Below are 17,628 nucleotides of genomic sequence, written 5' to 3' on the forward strand. Positions count from 1 at the left end.
CAGGGACCAGGAGAGAAAGACAGGAAGCCGCCACACACATGTTGGAGCCTGTGGCCTTTATTCGTGTCCCCCCACCAAGAAGAGCCAGAGTCTAGGCCCCAGTCCAAAGCAGAACCATCAGGGGCCTGGGGCTCTGGGTTACACCCTCCAAGTCCCCTACCCCAGACACTCCCGTGAGCCAGAAGTGTATAAAGTGCTGGTGTGTGATGATCTTATGGGGAAGGCTGAAGGGATCAAGAGCCCCACCCCTGGACCAAGGCAGCAGGAGGAGGAACTCTGCTCTTGGCAGGGAATTACCCTAGGTTCCAGAGTATAGGGAGGGAGGGCCAGGCCGCCGCCACCACCACCACCACCACCACCACCACGGGGTTGCTGGAGGGGGGCTGGCAAAATTCAGAAATTCAGATGCAGTCCTGGGCTGGAAGGAACTGAAAAGGGAGCCTTCGGCAAGGAGCCCTAAGAGGATGGGGCCAGGAGGTGGGCAGCTCTGCAACCCTATGAAGGGAAGGGGGGGAACAGGGGAGGCCTTGCGGGTCTCAGAGAATGGGACAACCCCTCCGGCGCTTATTCTTGCGAACCTGGAGGCCAGCCCGAGTGGCCATCTCAAATACCTCCCTCACCCCCTCCTTGGTCTTGGCCGAGCACTCGAGGTAGCCAAAGGCACTGATCCGGTTTGCCATGTCCCGGCCCTCCTCAGATCGCACGGGCTCCTGGGAAGACAGAAGTCGAGAGGTTAAAGGAAGCTAGTGGCTAAGTGCACCTCTCCCCACTTTAGCCATGAGTGTAGTGACTAGGACAAATGCATCTTCCAGCCCTGGGCAGTTTCTGGGCCAGGACCCAAGACTCTTAATGTTTACATCAGATGTCTCCATCAGTCCTATATCCCATGGCACACCCTTCTCTGGCCTGAGCATCCAGCACCTCCTAACCAGTCTCCCGCCCGTTCTTTTTCCAATAAGTACCCTACGGCTGCCAAAATTTTTCTAACGCACAGACGCGACCATATCTGCCCCCCGCTTGAAAGTTTTGCCATAACTATCCTTGTAGGAGAGTCCATATTCTTTATCCTGGACTCTGGCTAGAGAGCCACCTACCAGGTAATAAGCCAGCTCCCTCACTCTGGGCCTTCCGGCCATGCGGGCCCACCGGTATTGGAGTCAGCCCACACCTCAAGCAAAAGATCTATTGTAAGAAGCTGCCTCTGAAGACAGGGATGTTCCTCTTCTTAATAGCCCCAACCCCCAAAGAATGGAAGCAAATAAAACGCCAAGTGACCCTGGACAAGTCACTGCATTCTCTGACAATTTCATCAGGTATGGTAGCGGAGAGCAAGAGCCCTTCTCGTTCTTCCTCGCCAGGGAGTAGGAGGTGGGCCTCCACTGCCTCACTGGGAAGTCCACTGGAGAGAAGACCCTAAGGAGGTCATCTGTCCCAGGGGCTCCAGGCCTGGCAGCCCCACCCACCTGCTTCATCTTGGCCAGCTCTCTCCTCGTATGCTCATCTTGCCTCAGGTCCTTCTTGTTCCCCACTAGGATGATGGGCACGTTGGGGCAGAAGTGCTTCACCTCCGGGGTCCACTTCTCAGGAATGTTTTCTGCACAGACATGTCCCGACAGGTGTTGGTGCCTCCACTTAGGCTAGAAAGCTCCCCCCAGGGTCCCCTTCTTTCCCCCCAGCAGTGTTAGAGGCTCTTCAGCACAACAGTCCCTTTCACAGCTCAAAGCCCCTCTGCCCCCACAGTACACCCTTGGAGCCCTCCCCAGGGCCAGAGTCACCAAAATGCAGGAGGCTGACATGGGCCCTGTCCCAAGCCCCCCCCCGGCCTCGGCCTCTGATGGTGGCTGACAGGAGCTGAGGCGAGAGCTACCTCTGGTTGGCTGACTCCAAGGGGTTCTCAGTGCCTTTTCTCCGACGCCCTCACCCCCACCTCACCCAGGCTGTCGGGGCTGTCGATGGAGAAGCACATGAGGATGACGTCAGTGTCCGGGTAGGAGAGAGGCCGCAGGCGATCGTAGTCTTCCTGCCCGGCCGTGTCCCACAGAGCCAGCTCCACCTGATGCATAGGCCCAGTGAGTAGCTGGCCTCAGGGCCCCAGTTACACCCCTCCCCTGCCACCCAGAGGTCCTCTTCTGAAACCACTGGTCCTTGTGGCTCACTCAACATTTATTGAGCACTTGCTACATGCCAGGGACAGCGCTAATCACCATCACACAATGTAAATAAGGTGAGGTCTTAGAAATCCTGAGACATGGGTGCTTGATCTCTGTAGTTTATGAGCTCCCTCGTGAGCACCGCTATCTGATTTAAGTGACAAAAACCTTTGAAGGAGGCCTGACCACTATCCCCACTTTGCCGTCAAAGGAGCTTAAGCTCAGAGGCAAAAGGACTGGGCCCGGGTTATAGAGCCAGGGTGTAGAGAAGAAGGAGGTGTATCTAGATTTCCTAAAACTAAAGTTTCACTTAAACTTGTACTGGCTCCAGCAGGGAGAGTGGAGCAGGGACATGGGTGGTGAGGCAGGACATCCAAGGTCCAAAGGGAGGGGGCGGGGTTCCCAGGGGGAGACGGGGAAGGTTCTTGGCCTTCACCTGCTTGCCGTCCACCTCTATGTCTGCGATGTAGTTCTCAAAGACAGTGGGGACGTAGACCTCTGGGAACTGATCCTTGCTGAAGACGATGAGGAGGCAGGTCTTCCCACAGGCCCCATCTCCGACAATCACCAGCTTCTTTCTGATTGCAGCCATGGCTGGGGCTGGCAGGGAAGAGGCAGTGAGAATGTAGGGAAAAGCCAATATATCCAAAAACACTTCTCTGGGGCCCCCCAAGACCTGGAAACCAAGGCTTCCAGCAGAGAGGGAAGGGAGGGATAGGGGCTTGCCCAGGCACGTTCTTGCCAAGAACCAATCGTTCAGTCAACTGACCTAATCTGAGGGTCAGGGACAGGTCTTCCTAGACGGATTAGAATACAGAGGTGGGAGGTGGAAGAATCAGGGAGCCAGAAAACAGGAGTTCTGATCTAATCCACCAACTGTAGGACCCTAGACACTTAAGAGGGGGGATCAGGGACATGTCTGGAAGGGCCAGCTTTTATCTGCTATACGTATCAGGGCTTCAAGTCAGACTTTGTTACCAGGATTCTGATACTTCTAAAGTTTAATAATCGCTAGGGTCCAATCAAGAACACATTGTCCCTCACTCAGGACAAGTCCTGCCTGCCCAGTCACAAATGAGGCATCCTCTCCAAGACCACAGGCTAGTAGAACCAGCTACGAGGTGGCAGGTGGATAAGGGAAACTATGCTGAGCATTTCCACAAAAATCATCTCCCTCAGTTCCCAGAAGCCTGCAAGATCGATGGTGTGCTTCCCATTTTGCCAAACTAGGAAGCAGGCTCTGTGAGGTTATAATGTGTGTTCAGAGCTGTGGCAGGGATGGCACTCAAAGCAGGGCTGTGTGACTCGAGACTCTGTTAGAGCCTTTTCTACGTATCACTCCAGAGATGGGAAAGAGAGCAGAGAGAAGGAAACCCAGAGGGCAGTGGCAGCGGCCAACCGGCTTCCCTGGCCCACCCCATCCCAGTCCCTAAAGCCAGCCCCGAGTCACACAAAGAAGGCTCAGTCCCGGCAGTGCCCACAGCCCACATTCGGGCAGTCTGCCTTCCTCCCCCCTTCCTTCTGGGCCTGGCAGCAACACTGGGTCACTCAGCCCCAGGCAGGGGACAATGACCACACTGTAGGGAGCCACACATCCACCACAGCAGAGTGACTGAGAATAATCCACTAGGGAATCACCTCCACCCACCCCGTGGACCAGCCCCTTCCTCTCCTCTGTCCAGCTCACCCCAAGGCCCTGCCCACCCCTCCCTGTGACTCAGGGCGAGGAGTCAGCTTCCCGAGGTTTCCATATGTCCCCGGCCCCTAACACACAAGAGCAAGCATCTGCACAGTTCATCACACCTACCCAGCCTCCCTGCCCCTGAGCTGAGCCTCACTTCCTCCCTCCCTGGGGAGAGGAGCTGACCTCCAGCCGGCTGAGGTTCCCAGGCCTCCAGCCTCGGAGGAAGAGGGGGCGGGCTCTGAGAGCTGAGAGGCGGTGGAGGCTGTAGGGAAGGGGGAGGGGGCTAGAGCCTGAGCTGGGAGGAGCTCCCAAAAAAAGAGCTGAACAAGGACCAGTCCCAGCACCAGCCAGGCAAGGAGTAGTTAAGAGAGAAGGGGATGGTAACCTGATCTCTGCCCCAGACCTGGCTTTTTCTCTCAGTCCCACATCCTGTCAAACTGGGCTGAACTCTTGTACTCCCCACATACCACCACCTCACAGCCTGGCTTTGGTCTGCCTTTTAGGAAAGCGAATTCTCCAAGCCCAAAGCTAGTTCTCTTCAACAGTAGGATCCTGGGTGGCCTCCCGCTCCTACACACACACACACACACACACACACACACACACACGTACAAAACTGGGATGAGAGGAAGTGGATATGAGTCAGAGAGAATTTATAGGAGTTCAGAGGATACAGCCACACACTCCCCACCACAAAAGGGGCTCTCTCTCTGATACCCCAAGACAGGCAAGAAGGCATTCACCCTGCCAGCCGATCTCCTTCAAAACTGGAAACCACCTTCAAAAAGGGGGTTCCCCGGAAATTCTGCCCAGGTGATCAACTCCCCCCACCCACTCCCACTGGTTCCATTGGTCCAGCTGTGTGGAAAAAAAAAACAAAACAAAAACAAAAAACAGGCTGGGGTAGCCCCACCTGGGATGGGCAGTGTTGATGAAAGACAGTCACCACCAGGGTGAGTACCAGTTGTTTAGGTGTGAGGATGCCACTACCTGCCTGCAGCAGGACAGTTTAGATGACACCCCATGGTGGGAGCCACAGGCCAGAACTCAGGGGCAAGGGCATGCATTAAGTACTCTGAAGCCCCCAGCTCAATTAGAAGACTTTCCCTTCAGGCTCTCAGTTGGGCAAGAAGGGCAGCTGGCCTAGGCCAAGCCAGGACACCAGGCCCAAGGCCAGCATGGCAAGGACAACAGCTCCCTATTAGAGGCAGCCCCAGAAGAACTGCCCCACTGACCCTAAGATGGGCAACCAAACACCACACAGAGGCTGGAATGGAGCCTGAAGCTCCTGGAGCCTTCCCTGAGACCAGACATCCCGCCCTCTCCTCAATCATTCTCTAGACTTCCAGATGAACCAGAGGTAGGCTGTACAAAGCGGATCAGCCCTAAGGTCTAGGAAAGGAATCAGATACCACCTCAACTTTAAAACCAGAAGTGAGAACAGGACGCAGCCTTGCATCCTCCCAGCCCAAAGCCCCAGGATAATCCTGGGTTGGGGAGTGTAAGGGAGGGGTCTGGAAGGGAGGAGATTCTTACTTACACAAAAAGGACCTGGATGCTTCCCAATCTCCCCTACCTCCCGCCCCAGGCACACTCCAGGAAGCTTCTGGGGAGGTGTCCAGACCTCTCCGAGCAGTGGCAGCCCCCACTGGCCACACCACGCCCCTATTCCCGCCATTCCACCGGCCTGGCCTGGGGGAATTCCCACCTCCACCCGGATTTGTGCCCGGACCCACACCCCACCCCAGGTCCACATCGGGCCGCCCAGCTTGGGAGCTACAGCGTCTGGAATTGGGCTCCCTCGCGGAGACCCAAGTTGCCTCCTGGCTTCTCGCCCGGCGGGGCAGGTTCCGGGAAGCCGGGAGGGGAAAGGCAGAGACCCAGGCTCGGACACAGGAGCCGAGAGGCCCTGCGGGGCAGTTCCCGGAGCAGGGGGGGTGGGGAGGAGCCCTCGCTGCAGCCCAGGGAGGGGCCGAGAGGGCCCGACCCCCGCACAGCCCAGACGCCGCGTCCCGAGGGAAGGAGGGCGGCCCGCGCTCTGTCCAAAGCCCCCTCCCCGGCCGGCGCCCGGAGCTCCGGCCCAGAGGAGGGGAGCGAAAGTGCTCTCCCGGGGTCGAGTTCCTGGGACGCCCCGCCACCCTAGCCCCCGGCCCGGGTACCTTCCGCTCCGCTGCCTCCAGCTGCGCGGCCAATGCGGGAGGCTGAGACTGACCCGGGGGGCCCCGCCCCGCCCTCCTTCAGCGCAGCGGCGGGGAGGGGCGGACCCGGCTGGGGGAGGGACCGGCCGGGGGCGGCCCTTGGCTCTGCCCGCCCACCGCCCAGCCGGGGGCCACAGCTGCTGGCCCCCGCCGCTGGCCGGGGGTCGAGGGTGGGATGCCTGGCGGGTTGGGGAGTGGGCGGCGGGTGGGCCCCCTCGAGGATTCAGTCTCTGCTCCGCCTTCCAGCCCCCAGGGGTGGACCGGCGTCGGGAAAGTTGCGAGGCACTCGGGGTGGGGTCGGAAAGGGCCGCTGCTGCCCTCCCGTGGCCAACCGGCCACCGGCGCCTACACGCCCCGGGACCTCGCGGGAGGGGGGCTGCGGAAGACGCCCGCCCTCCTCTCGTAAAATCCTGCGGAGTAAGTACCGCTCAACATCACGCCCCAACCTTGAGGACCTTTCACATCCTTTGAGACCCAGGTCACCTTTCCACTTCACAATGCCCGTCCTTCCCCCAGCCTGGAGTTTCCATGAGTCCAATTACTGTGGACCCCTCAAAGGGCGCTCCTTGAAACCTTTTCTGATCCCCAGCTGGGAAGTCAGCTTCCATCCCCATTGCATTATTTCGGTGCCGCTAGGGACACTGCCCCGGTCCATTATGTCGCCTTGGGTATTTACCTGCACGGGTATCTCTTTTCCTGTTGAAGTGGCTGAGAAGGTTGGAAGGTGAGGAAGCCTACCAATATTTCATTAGCTTGTGACCTATACGCTATATAACTCGGCCCTTTTAATACTCATCATGGATCTTTGGGTTAAGTATACCCATCTCCGTTTGCCTGTAAGGATATTGAGGCTCAGAGAAGTGGCTTGCCCAAATTTTTGCTATTAGTATGTACCTGAGAATTCAGACAGGCCTGTGTGGCTCCAGAGTTGGTGCTCTCTCCCTGCTGTCCTTTATGCTCTCCCCACCCCCCATCCCTCACCACTGCCTAGCACACTGCCTGGCACACAACAGGTTTTCAAGACATAATCGCTGAATGAATGAATGTCAGCAGTCACGCAGATTTTAAAGATCTGAAGTGCAACCCACACATTTGATAAATGAGTAAACTGAGGTCCAGAGAAGTTTGGTCCCCAGACCTCTTAACGGGCTCAGTAAACATGCTGCGTGTGAGTGGAGACCTATGTGCTCAGTTCAAATTGATTTCTGTCTTCAAAGAACTTACAGTCTAAATTTGGAATACAAACAACTTAAAGATAGCAAGTTATTGAGCCCTTATTACATGCACCTGGGTCTACATACACACATGGACTACTTTAATCTTACAACAATTCTAGAAGGTAGCACTGCTATCTCCGTTTTGCTGAGAAGCAAACTGAGGCTCAGAGAGGTTGCAGAGCTCGTGGTAGGTCTGGCACCAGAACCCAAACAGCTGGACTCTAGAGCCTCTGCCCTTAACTGCTACTCCATACCCACTACTTTTTTTTTTTAATGTATATTTATTTATTTTGAGAGAGAGAAAGAGTGGGGAAGGAGCAGAGAGAGAGAGAGAGAGAGAGAGAGAGAGAATCCCAAGCAGGCTCCTCACTGTCAGCACAGAGCCCCACGTGGGGCTCGATCTCATGAGCCATGAGATCATGACCTGAGCCAAAATCAAGAGTAGGTCGCTTAACCAACTGAGCCACCCAGGCGCCCCCATACCCACTCCTAGTGTAGACAGTTACATTACAGCCGGCAGTGGCTGTAGTGGGGGCATGCATGGGCTGTGGGATACCTAGCCCCGAAGGACAGGTGAAGTGTTCCAGATAAGGTGATGTGTAGACGTTAAATGAGTTGGAGCCACAACAGGCCCAAAGAATTATGGAACCCCCAGGAGGGTGGGGGTGGGGCTGAAAGATGGTGCTGGAGAAGGAAGCAGTGGCTAGATTATGAATGTCCTTGTATGCCATACTCAAGAGTCGAGTGTTGATTTTGGTCTAGGTGCACTAGGAAGCCACCGAAATGTTCTCTCAAGGGAATAACCAATCAGATTCACACTGTGGAAAGGTCACATTGGGGCATACAGGGGCGTGGAGTTAGGAGGCTAATGTAGTAGTAACAGTAGGGGTGGGGACAAATACGAAATATATTTTGTAACATATAATCAACAGTGTGTAGTGATTGATTCACTTGCTGAGTAAAGACAGACGCCAAAGGTGACCAACTCCAAGATTTCTAACTTGAGCCGATGAGCTGGTGCCCACTGGCATGGTGAACCAGAAGGCACGCGTTTGTAGGGAAATGGTGGATTCTGACATACGTTGAGTTGAAGTGCCTGTGGGATGTCGAGGAGATGTTCAGGAGACAAGCTATGTGAACATCAAGCTCAGGAAAGACCTGGGCTGGAAATACTGACTTGGAAAACGCCAGCAGGTGGATGAAGCCGTGGACATGGATGAGAGCACGTGGAGTGGGAAGAGCAGAGGGTGGAAGAAGGAGCCTGGAAGCACTACATATTTAGGACGGCTTTGGGGGATTCTTTCCACCACCTGAAAGGGCCTTTCAATTTCTAATCAAAGTAAATAAAGACACACGTTTTATCCATGTGGTTTATTTGCCATTAGCTATAATTCTGGATCTAACTGACACCCCTTCTTCAGTTAAGTTGGCACTAAAGAAGGTCAGGGAGACAACTTCTGATTTGGGTTGGCAGAGGGTAAGCATGGAGAGGCTAGGATGGTGGGGACAGGGGCAGGGCTGAGCCCCTCAGGAGTAACTGCCTGGCCCTCCCAGGGGGATGACGAAGACCGAGATGTCATCCCCGGAACCCAGCTTGTTGTTGGGGAGACGCCAGCCACGGTCCCGGGGGGTGCCCCGGGCCCCCAGGACCAGAGCTTGGGCCAGAGCCGTGTACCTGCCAGGAGCACACGTGCACATTCATGTACCAACATGTAAATGGGAAGATCGATACACAGGCCCTCATGTGGGTCCCCAAGCATTGCTTCCCTTTGCCCCTACCTTCCCCACTGTCATCCCCCCACTGCCCTACAACTCCTACCTGCTGGGGTCATTGGGCTCATAGGCCGACAGCACCCTGTCCACAGTGGCAGCTACCTCACAGTCACTGGTGACATCCCACAGCCCATCTGTTCCCAGGACTAGCACATCATCCGGGCAGTGTTCATACTGTGTCAGGTCATACACTCGTACCTGGTGGGAGAAGAGAGTGAAGAAGGAGCTTGGGGACAAAAGGACCCTGGTAAGAAGCCAGCCTGAGGCCCCCAGAGGAGGGAAGGAATGGTTGAGGTAGCCCCCATTCGGCTCACCTCAGGGAAGCAGGAGAGGAAGGGCTTGATGGGCAGAGTGGAGCTGCAGACCTTGAGGTTGTGGTCTCCCAAGCCCCGGGTCACCCCAATGGTGGCCATCACTCGAGCCTAAAGGGAATGAGTGTGGGTGCTGCCACAGCACTCTCCCAGGCTCCAAAGCTGTGGGCCCTCCCACCCCTACCCTCAGGTAGAACCTCCACCTCCCTAGACAAGTTGTGGTGGGTCCTCCCGCCCTCTCCCACCTCTACCGTGGAGTTTACCTTTTTGCCCTCCCCACAGACCAGAGGAAACCTGAGATCCTCCAGCTCGATCTTTTTGTAGGCCCTGGGGAGGGGGGAGTACAGGAGGCATCACCCAGGCATCAAAGCCCCCCCTCCCCTAGGAGCCATGCCCCTCACACAAACCCCTAAGAAGGACCACATCCCCCCAACCCCCAGCCTGGCCCAGCCTCCAGCTTCCACCTTGCTGCTGGTGAGGGACTGGTTGTGTTGCCATGGGAACGTGCCCCAGCTCTGAGGGAAGTGTTACCAGCCGGTCATGTTCTGGTCCCGATACAGCATCCTCTGCCCCAGCTCCTTGGGCTGAATTCTGCGGGGGAACTCAAGGTGGGTGAACTCACCACCTAGCAGCTCTGGTTTCAGGAAGCCCTGAGGTTGGGAGTGGCCGGACAAGAGCAGAGGCCAGGGAACATTAGGCTTACAGCACACCCTGGTGTATAGATGTTAATTACAGTAGGGCCTTAAATGGAGTTTACCATGTACCACGCGCTGTTCTAATACTAATGTATAGGAGCTCATTTTAACCCTCACAACAACCCTTAAGGCAGGAACTAGTGTTGCAAGGGAACCGTCTGATGATCAGTTAGCAAAGTACTCGAACTGGGATTCAAACCCAGGCAGTCCAGCTCCAGAGTTAGGACTTTAAAGCATTAAGCCACACTGCCTCTCATGGGCCTTTGCTACTTCCTTTCCCCACTTCTGACTCCACTTCCTTCCTCAGCTGGGGCCACAGTGGGAGCACTGGAGTAACCCACGTTCCTTCCTCCTACATGTTCCACCAGGTCAGCCGTAGTCTGCAGAATAGCCTTCCCAGTGAGCAGGTGAGGAGCTGTCTGTGCAGTAGGGATGGGGACATAGGCTACAGAGAGCCACAGAGTCCACAAAGAATGGGAGTAGAGCGTTTAGTTCCTACTTACAAGCAGCTGAAGACGCTGGCGCTCAGTCTCCGGGGTGAACTCCCGGGACATTGGAATGATTTCACCATTCCGGACAATGATGGCTCTGCCCAGAGAAAGAAAAGGTTTGGGCTTGGCTCTCCTCAGTCCTCTTGTGGAGAATTCCAGAAAGACCAGGCTTTCCCCATAATGACCCTTAGGGTTCCTCACCCAGACCCCCATCTTTCCTCCCTTTGTGGCTATTTCCGGTCCTTCCTTATGTCTGTAACTGCTCCTGACCCCAACCCTCCCTCCAGTTTTTGATTTTTAAAGCCCACCACCTCACTGTCTTCTATGCCCCCATCCCAGAGAGTGGGACCCCCTGTAGGCATTTTCAACCCCCCCACCATACCTGCTGTCACCTGCATTGGCCACATACACCTTGCCTAGCAAGTAGACTACAACCAGTGCACAGCAGCCCCCCTCCACTTGGTGGCCGCGCCGCTCCTGGGCCATCTGCTCATCCTGCCACGTGAAGGAGGGTCAAAGGGGTGAATGAAGAAGAGGTTCCAGGCACACAACCACCGCCCCATCTGCAGAAATAAACTGGCCCAGCCAAGCCACACTGGAGGGGAGGAGGGAAGACATGGGTATAGCTAACTACTCCTTCCCTCCCTACTGAACCAAGCTCTGCTCAGGCCCTCAAAGGTGTTGTGGGTTCTCAGGGTCACCCACTTAGGCCACTTGATCCCCATCCAGAGTTGACCAGAGTGACTGCCTAGCAGGCTCTTGCCAGGACCACCCACTCACCATAAACTGGAAGGCATTCTCAATCGCCCCCACTACCAGGCTCTCATGGGTCACTTCCTTCTGCGAAGACCAGCAGGACTGAGGACCAACCAAGTGAGAAGGATCAGAGGAACCTGCGGCCCCTGGGGTAGACGGGAGGCAGAGGGGAGGTGGCGAGGGGTCCTGGAGTATCTCTACCAGGTCTTTTAGCTGCTCCCGGATGTGGCGATGAAGGAGCCTGGAGGCCATTTCGGCAGCTCCGCCCCCTGCATGCCCATCAAACAGGCCCCAGTAGTAGAAGCAGAGTCCCTGGTGAAGGAAAAGTTGGAGGTGAGGGAGAGAGAGAGAGGGAGAGAGAGAGAGAGTGTGTGTGTGTGTGTGTGTGTGTGTGTGTGGCTTGTACTATGTAAGACTCTGGGGCATCCATATAAACATCCGAGAGGAGGTCAGAGTTTGGCATTAAAGGCAAATTAGATTTGTTCACTCATTTACCAAGGGCCTATTATGTGTCAGAAAGAAAAGCATCAAAAAAGCCAAACTCCAAGGATAAAATATGCAAAAATAAATATTGGTAATTAATTAATTACCATCCATAAATACAGTAGTACCTATATTCTAAGTGGAAAACTGAACATTTATACTGACATTCTAACTGTTCAAATGCCACATAAAGGTTCTGTGTCAGAGGTAGAAAGCTAGTGAGTTAGGAGTTAGGTCTTCCACATGTCTCGGATTTAAAACCAGATGCCTAGAATCCCCCGGAAGAGATGTGACCAGGTTTCTGGAGGCTAGGGGCTGGGGTGGGGGCTTACCTGGCCTCGGCTAGGCTCCCTAGGTACCCCTGAAACACTCCTCCGACCTTCCACATACACCACTTCACAGCAAGCCTGGTCCTCATTGTGCCGGCTTTTGCCAGCATTGATGACCCTGCCAGGCCAGAGTGACCACATCAGGTTGGACACCAGACCAGGTCCTGGAATAACCCCCACCTTAGACACACACACCCTCTCTAGCCTGCTGGCCAAACTGAGAAAGGTCACAGCCACCTGGGATCCAGGCCAGAAAGAGGAGGGGAAGGGAGGCAGGGCAAGGCATGAGGAGTACTGTCTGGGTGTCAGGCCCCACCACCTCACAGAAAAGCCAGCAGCAGCACCTGCCTGCCTCAGTTCCCCCATCCCCTGCAAAGGGGGCACCCCTGTGGGCTGCTGGGGAAAGGGTTGGACAGGGGCGGCAGGAGGTCTTACTATCCTGCTTGCCAAGACCCTACATCCCGCCCTGAAGCCTAGTCAACTTTTCTAGTGCCTGGTCCACAGCACCCCACCCTCATGGGCACACCCACCTTTATCTTAAAATCTTCCAGTGAAAGTTTCTGCTGCTTTGGCAGTGAGGCAGTGCTCCAGCCCAGATAGGGAAAGAGGAATTGAAATAGGGTAGGGGTGGAAGCCCACCTGGACTGCGCAGAAGCCACATAAGCCACCAACTCTTCTCAGATAGAAAGCTAAAGGAGCTGGCGGTGGGGCCACGGGTCTACCAGCCACCACCCTCAGCGACCTCAGCGCCCCCGTCTCCCTCAAAGCTCTGCTTTCCCAGTAGATGCATTAAAAATACACCCGGCCTGGGAGCAAGCCGGCTGCTCCCGCCACTCCGACCGGGGGTCCGCGACTTTGTCTGGCCAGCGCAATGCCCCCCGCCAAGGGGCGTTCAAAGGGGACCCTCCTGCTTCCCGGGCGGCCCCCTCCCCCGCCCCTGGGGAAGCCGGAGGCCGCCTGGTGTCGCGGGCTATTTCTGGGTGTGGAGGGGGAGGGGAACGGTAAGAGGGACAGGGAACTGGGGCGCCGGGGTCGGGAAGCCCGGGAGCGAATCTTTCTGGCTGCCATCTCCTCTATGAAAAGCGCCCCCAGCCTCCTTGAAGCCCCGCCTCCCCTAGCCATTAAACTGCCGGGCCCCAACAGAGAACTGGCCAACTCATCCTTCACGGGGCCCTCCGCTCTCCGGGCTCCGGGCTCTGGAAGGGAACAAGGTCCTGAGGCGGCGCGGGTGAGGGAAGTCAACGAGCTGGAAGATCCTGAGGAAGACTGCACCGACTTGAGAAGCGGCTGGGAGGGGGTGCAGCCCGAAGCCCAGAGGATAGCAAAGGTCCTGGGAGAAGGGAGTTCCCAGCGCCGAGCGCCGCCAGGGGCACGCATCCCAGCGCCGGGGATGCCCAGCTGGGGAAGGGTCTAAGTAAGGGCTGGGGGTCCCATCCTGGCTAGGGTGTTCCCGGGGACGCTCACTCGGCGTAGCCCGTGCTCCAGGGCAGGCGACGGCCGGTGTCCGGGGGGCTTTGCACAGCCCGGCCAGCGTGGTCGTCAGCGCGTCGCAGCCCCCCTGGGCTCAGCTGCAGAAAGGTCGGTCGGGAGAAGCTCGCTCGAGCCTCTACTGTCTTCGCGGGCGCCGAGCTCCCGCTCCCAGCCCTCGCCGGAGGGCTCCTGGGCGCTTCTGGAGGGACGGCAGGCTGCGCGGAGGGCGCGTTGGACAGGTCTGGGGACTTGGGGCGCGGAGGCGGGGCGCCCCCGGAGCTCACCAGGTGCGCCACGGCCGAGCGCACCCGGTTTAGCATGCTGCCTCCCTGCCCCGCCCTCGGCGTGGCCCCGCCCCGAGTCAGGCCCCGCCCCCCTAGGGCGCGCGGTGGGCGGTGCTCGCTCCTGCGGGCTCTCCACGGCCATTGGCTCCGCGAGGGCAGGGCGGGTCCCGGGAAAACTTCCTCCTGCTCTGGGCCGCCCCCGCACCGCCCCGCTGGTTCGCGGCCTCTTCCCGCCTAGTTCCGGCTACGCTCCGCCTCAGTTCCTTTGGGGAAGAAGGGTCTGCTGTTGTGGGAAGGGGACGGAAGGAAGGACACCCTCCAGATTAGACATCAGCTAGAACTTCCCCATTGTGACGGGGTGGGTGGTGTCTCCTCGCCTTCCGTTCCTAGCAGCTAGCCCGGAGGATGATGGAGCTGATGACCTCAGAGCGAAACCAGCAGCTTCGGCGACCGCTGGGTGTGAGGCACCTGGTGTGACAACACCTCTGGCTGAGGCTGCTGGAGTGAGAGTGAAGGCGAGCCAGCTGGTGCTGGGTGTGCTGTGGGGGTGTGAACGAGGCGGGCTGGAGTCGACCATCCTGAATTAGGGAGCTGGGGGTAACTTCCTGGGCTCCTGAGAGGGCCCTGCTCCCCATGACCTCTAGATCTGGGAGAGCGGTTACCACTCCGACTTCACTTTCTTTCTCAGGATCCAATTCCCTGTTCCCCCCTTCCCCCAGCCCCATTTAGACCTCCCCTGATCACATCAGGGCTAGAGGAATATTTAGTAAGGAGAACTACAATAACTGCTATTTATGGCGGACTTTCTATATAGTAGGCCCGCTACAAAGCACTTTCTATATAGTAGGCCATCTATACTGCACAGTAACACTTCAAGGTAGATTTTATTACGTTCTTTTTACCGATGACGCACCTGTCATTTTACAGAACTTGCCTCAAGAGGTCACACAGTCAGTGAGAGACTCACACCCGTGCCAGTCCCCAGACGCCCAAACTCGATTCCGTCTGATGAACCAAGCTAATTTGTCGGGATGGTGGAGGAAGGGTTAAGGAGGAGGTGAATGGCAAAGAGTGGGGCTTCTTCCTCTTCCACCTTCAACTCAAGACAGAGGCCGAACCTGCAGGCCGAACAAGTTCTGTACGTACCGCCAGGGGGAGACAGAGGCCAGGCTAAGCACCTATCTGAAAGGAAAGGGTGGCACTAACTTGATGTTCAAAGAGCCCTGTTCCCAAACCTGGTTTCAGGGAGTTAATCAGTAGACCTCCAGAGAACCTCCTACCCCATGCACTGTCCAGATGAGGACAAGGCCCTTGTGGCCCTAATGCAAGACAGGAGTAGCCCTCAGGAATCACTGGCACCAAGTCTGTGGTTGGGATGCCATCTCTGTGCTCTGTGGGCGGAATGCTTCCTGAACGTAAGGCTCTCTCTTCCTGAGCTGAAGTGTGCCCCCAGAAGGGGTGGCTTTCCTGGCAGCTTCCAAATAAAAATCTCATAATGGTCATTCAGGTCTTTATATTTGTTGTAATTATACCTGCACTCTGGGCAGAGAGCCAGAAAAATAGAAGTCACAAAGAAAAGAAAAATCAGACCCAAAGGCACATAGAGTGGCAAACGCAAAGGGGGGGGGGGGTAAACAGCATGGTGCTGCTATGGGTATTTCCCTACTGTTTGAGAAAAACAGGAACCAGCTGTCAGACAAATGGCGTAAACAACAGCACAAGCAAAGACTGATGGAAAAATATAACATCCTGTCTATTTTTATTATTCAGTGTTTCTGGGGCAGTTTGCTTACCACTTCTCTGTGTCACCCTGCTCCCTAATCCCTGCTCTTCACAGCACCCATCATGGTGTGGCTGCAAATAGGCCACAGAGCCAGGACAGAGAGACCCCTAGCTCTAGCACCAGATGGTCATCAGGGATGTCAGCAGCACTCTTGGGCTCCAGAGCAGCACCCCCACCCCCCGACTAAATCCTAAGGCTCTCCCGTCTCTGAACATCTTACCTCTGATCCCTGGCATCATCACACCTCCTCCCTCCTCAGACTGCCCCAGAACCTGGTAAGAAGGTCATCACTTCTACTCATCCCTGAGGCAGCAGAAAGTGAGTGGGAAAAGTGGGTGAGGTAGGAAGGCAGACTTGGGAGATATTTTTCTCTGCTGAGAGCTGAGACTGCTCAGTGCCTGGCCCTGCCAGGAATGTGTGTGGCCCTAGCCAGTGAGGGCAACTGGGCATCCTCAGGACAGGCCCCTTTTATCCTAGGCCATGTGCAGTGGCTCAGAGTTCAGAACTAGGCTTTTCCCCTCTTACCTCTCCCCACCCCATTACTCCAATCCCAAAGCTCTCTTAAAGTAGAAGAGTGTTCCTCCTGTTAAGAGAAAAATTCACAGACCACTTCCTTCTTCCATTTGTCTAAGGCTTTCACATCCAAAATGTTACCCTGTAAAGAATTAGAAATTGCATTTATATTGTAGCTTATATAATGAACATACCAGCTCAAGTTTGGCTCTCAAGTTGGGGTTCACAGCCATCAACCATAGAGACCAATTATCAGCCCTCCTGCCTGCTCAGCCTCTACCTCATACCTCAGCTAGTCCTTCCTGCCCCTGACCACACCATTCCTCCTGCTCTGGGCTGCCCACCCGCGCCCCCCCCCCCCCGGTACCGCCCCGCTGGCTTGCGGCCTCTTCCCACCTGGTTCCAGCTCCACTCTGCCTCAGTTTCTTTGGGGAAGAAGGGTCTGCTGTTGTGGGAAGGGGACGGAAGGAAGGACACCCTCTAGATTAGACATCAGCTAGAACTTTCCCATTGTGACGGGGTGGGTGGAGCAAAGATCATTTGCTCTTCCCACCTGGATTTTAACATTTTCATAGTGGAGGGCTAACATACCAATCTAGAAGTGCATTGTCTAATAGAATTTGGTGCAATGCTGGGGATGTTCTGTATCTTTTCAGTACAGTAGTCCCTAGTTTCATGTAGCTATTGAGCACTTGAAATGTGGTGAGTGCAAATAAAGTGTTTAGGGGCACCTGGGTAGCTCAGTCTGTTAAGCCTCTGATTCTTGATTTCTGCTCAGGTCAAGATCTCATGGTTTGTAAGTTCTAACCTGCATAGAGTGCTGGGCTTACAGTGCAGGGTCCACTTGGGATTCTCTCTCCCTCTCTCTCTGCCCCTCCCCCACTAATGCGCAGGTACCCATTCACATGCTCTCTCTCTCTCTCTCTCAAAATAAATTTTAAAAAAGAAACAATATTTAGATTGTATTTAGTTTATATGTAAATTTAAATTAAAATTTTTTTTGATGTTTATTTTTGAGAGAGAGACAGAGTGAGAGTGGGGGAGGAGCAGAGAGAGGGAGACACAGGATGGAGGCAGGCTCCGGCTCTGAACTGTCAGCACAGAGCCCCATGCAGGCTGGAACTCACAAACAGTAAGGTCATGACCTGAGCGGAAGTCCCATGCTTAACCACCTGAGCCACCCAAGTGCCCCAACTTATATGTAAATTTATTTTTCTTTAGTTTTTCAAGTTTATTTATTTTGAGAGAGAGAGAGAGAGAGAGAGAGAGAGAGCGAGCGCATGAGCAGGGAAAGGGCAGACAGAACCAGAGGGGGAGAATCCCAAGCAGTCTTCAGGCTGTCAGCACAGAGCCAGATGCAGGGCTTGAACTCAGCTGTGAGATCGTGACCTAAGCGGAAATCAAGAGTTGGAGGCTTAACCGACTGAGCCACCCAGGCACTCCCATATGTAAATTTCAATAACCACTTGTGGTTAGTGGCCATCATTCTGG

The 17,628-nt window shown here is 55.6% G+C and overlaps 2 protein-coding genes and 1 long non-coding RNA gene across 6 annotated transcripts; 1 reads left to right on the forward strand and 2 right to left on the reverse strand.

Moving 5' to 3' along the window:
• Window positions 1-41: 41 nt before the first annotated feature.
• Window positions 42-6,127, reverse strand: RHOC (ras homolog family member C). Of its 2 annotated transcripts, none has more exons than XM_011285072.4 (5): window positions 5,994-6,127; window positions 2,587-2,750; window positions 1,933-2,053; window positions 1,464-1,594; window positions 42-710 (listed from the first exon to the last, which is right to left on the reverse strand). In XM_011285072.4, exons 2-5 carry the CDS (start codon window positions 2,740-2,742, stop codon window positions 537-539), a joined length of 582 nt encoding a protein of 193 aa, XP_011283374.1. In that variant the 5' UTR covers window positions 2,743-2,750; window positions 5,994-6,127; the 3' UTR covers window positions 42-536. The 2 variants fall into 2 exon arrangements, with proteins under 2 accessions (XP_011283374.1, XP_019693187.1); XM_019837628.3 differs by lacking the exon at window positions 5,994-6,127 and adding an exon at window positions 3,958-4,072.
• A 2,478-nt stretch (window positions 6,128-8,605) lies between these two features.
• PPM1J (protein phosphatase, Mg2+/Mn2+ dependent 1J) lies at window positions 8,606-14,202 on the reverse strand. Of its 2 annotated transcripts, XM_006935007.4 has the most exons (11): window positions 13,552-14,202; window positions 12,091-12,205; window positions 11,477-11,587; window positions 11,300-11,377; window positions 10,902-11,014; window positions 10,532-10,616; window positions 9,865-9,983; window positions 9,597-9,660; window positions 9,337-9,444; window positions 9,069-9,220; window positions 8,606-8,924 (listed from the first exon to the last, which is right to left on the reverse strand). In XM_006935007.4, the coding sequence occupies exons 1-11, from the start codon at window positions 13,875-13,877 to the stop codon at window positions 8,777-8,779; spliced, it is 1,419 nt and encodes a 472-aa protein (XP_006935069.1). In that variant the 5' UTR covers window positions 13,878-14,202; the 3' UTR covers window positions 8,606-8,776. The 2 variants fall into 2 exon arrangements, with proteins under 2 accessions (XP_006935069.1, XP_003990523.1); XM_003990474.5 differs by having other exon boundaries at window positions 11,300-11,587; window positions 13,552-14,201.
• On the forward strand, window positions 9,148-15,343 carry LOC109502534. Of its 2 annotated transcripts, XR_002161187.3 has the most exons (3): window positions 9,148-9,269; window positions 10,336-10,435; window positions 14,769-15,343. It is a non-coding gene; the product is annotated as an uncharacterized LOC109502534 (long non-coding RNA). The 2 variants fall into 2 exon arrangements; XR_006582864.1 differs by lacking the exons at window positions 9,148-9,269; window positions 10,336-10,435 and adding an exon at window positions 14,206-14,375.
• Window positions 15,344-17,628: the final 2,285 nt, after the last annotated feature.

This window comes from Felis catus, chromosome C1 (assembly GCF_018350175.1).
Source record: "Felis catus isolate Fca126 chromosome C1, F.catus_Fca126_mat1.0, whole genome shotgun sequence".
Classification (NCBI taxonomy): Eukaryota; Metazoa; Chordata; class Mammalia; order Carnivora; family Felidae; genus Felis; species Felis catus.

Bases quoted from the DNA above. Each gene is read 5' to 3' on its own strand.
- PPM1J (XM_003990474.5), bottom strand. From the start codon at position 13,877: ATGCTAAACCGGGTGCGCTCGGCCGTGGCGCACCTGGTGAGCTCCGGG. The intron at 10,617-10,901 runs GTATGGTGGGGG...TTCTCTGGGCAG, and splicing joins GCCAATGCAGGTGACAGCAG to AGCCATCATTGTCCGGAATG. The intron at 8,925-9,068 runs GTAGGAGTTGTA...TGCTCCTGGCAG, and splicing joins GAGCCCAATGACCCCAGCAG to GTACACGGCTCTGGCCCAAG.
- RHOC (XM_011285072.4), bottom strand. From the start codon at position 2,742: ATGGCTGCAATCAGAAAGAAGCTGGTGATTGTCGGAGATGGGGCCTGT. The intron at 2,054-2,586 runs GTGAAGGCCAAG...CCTATGCATCAG, and splicing joins TAGAGGTGGACGGCAAGCAG to GTGGAGCTGGCTCTGTGGGA. The intron at 711-1,463 runs GTGGGTGGGGCT...CTGTCTTCCCAG, and splicing joins AGCTGGCCAAGATGAAGCAG to GAGCCCGTGCGATCTGAGGA.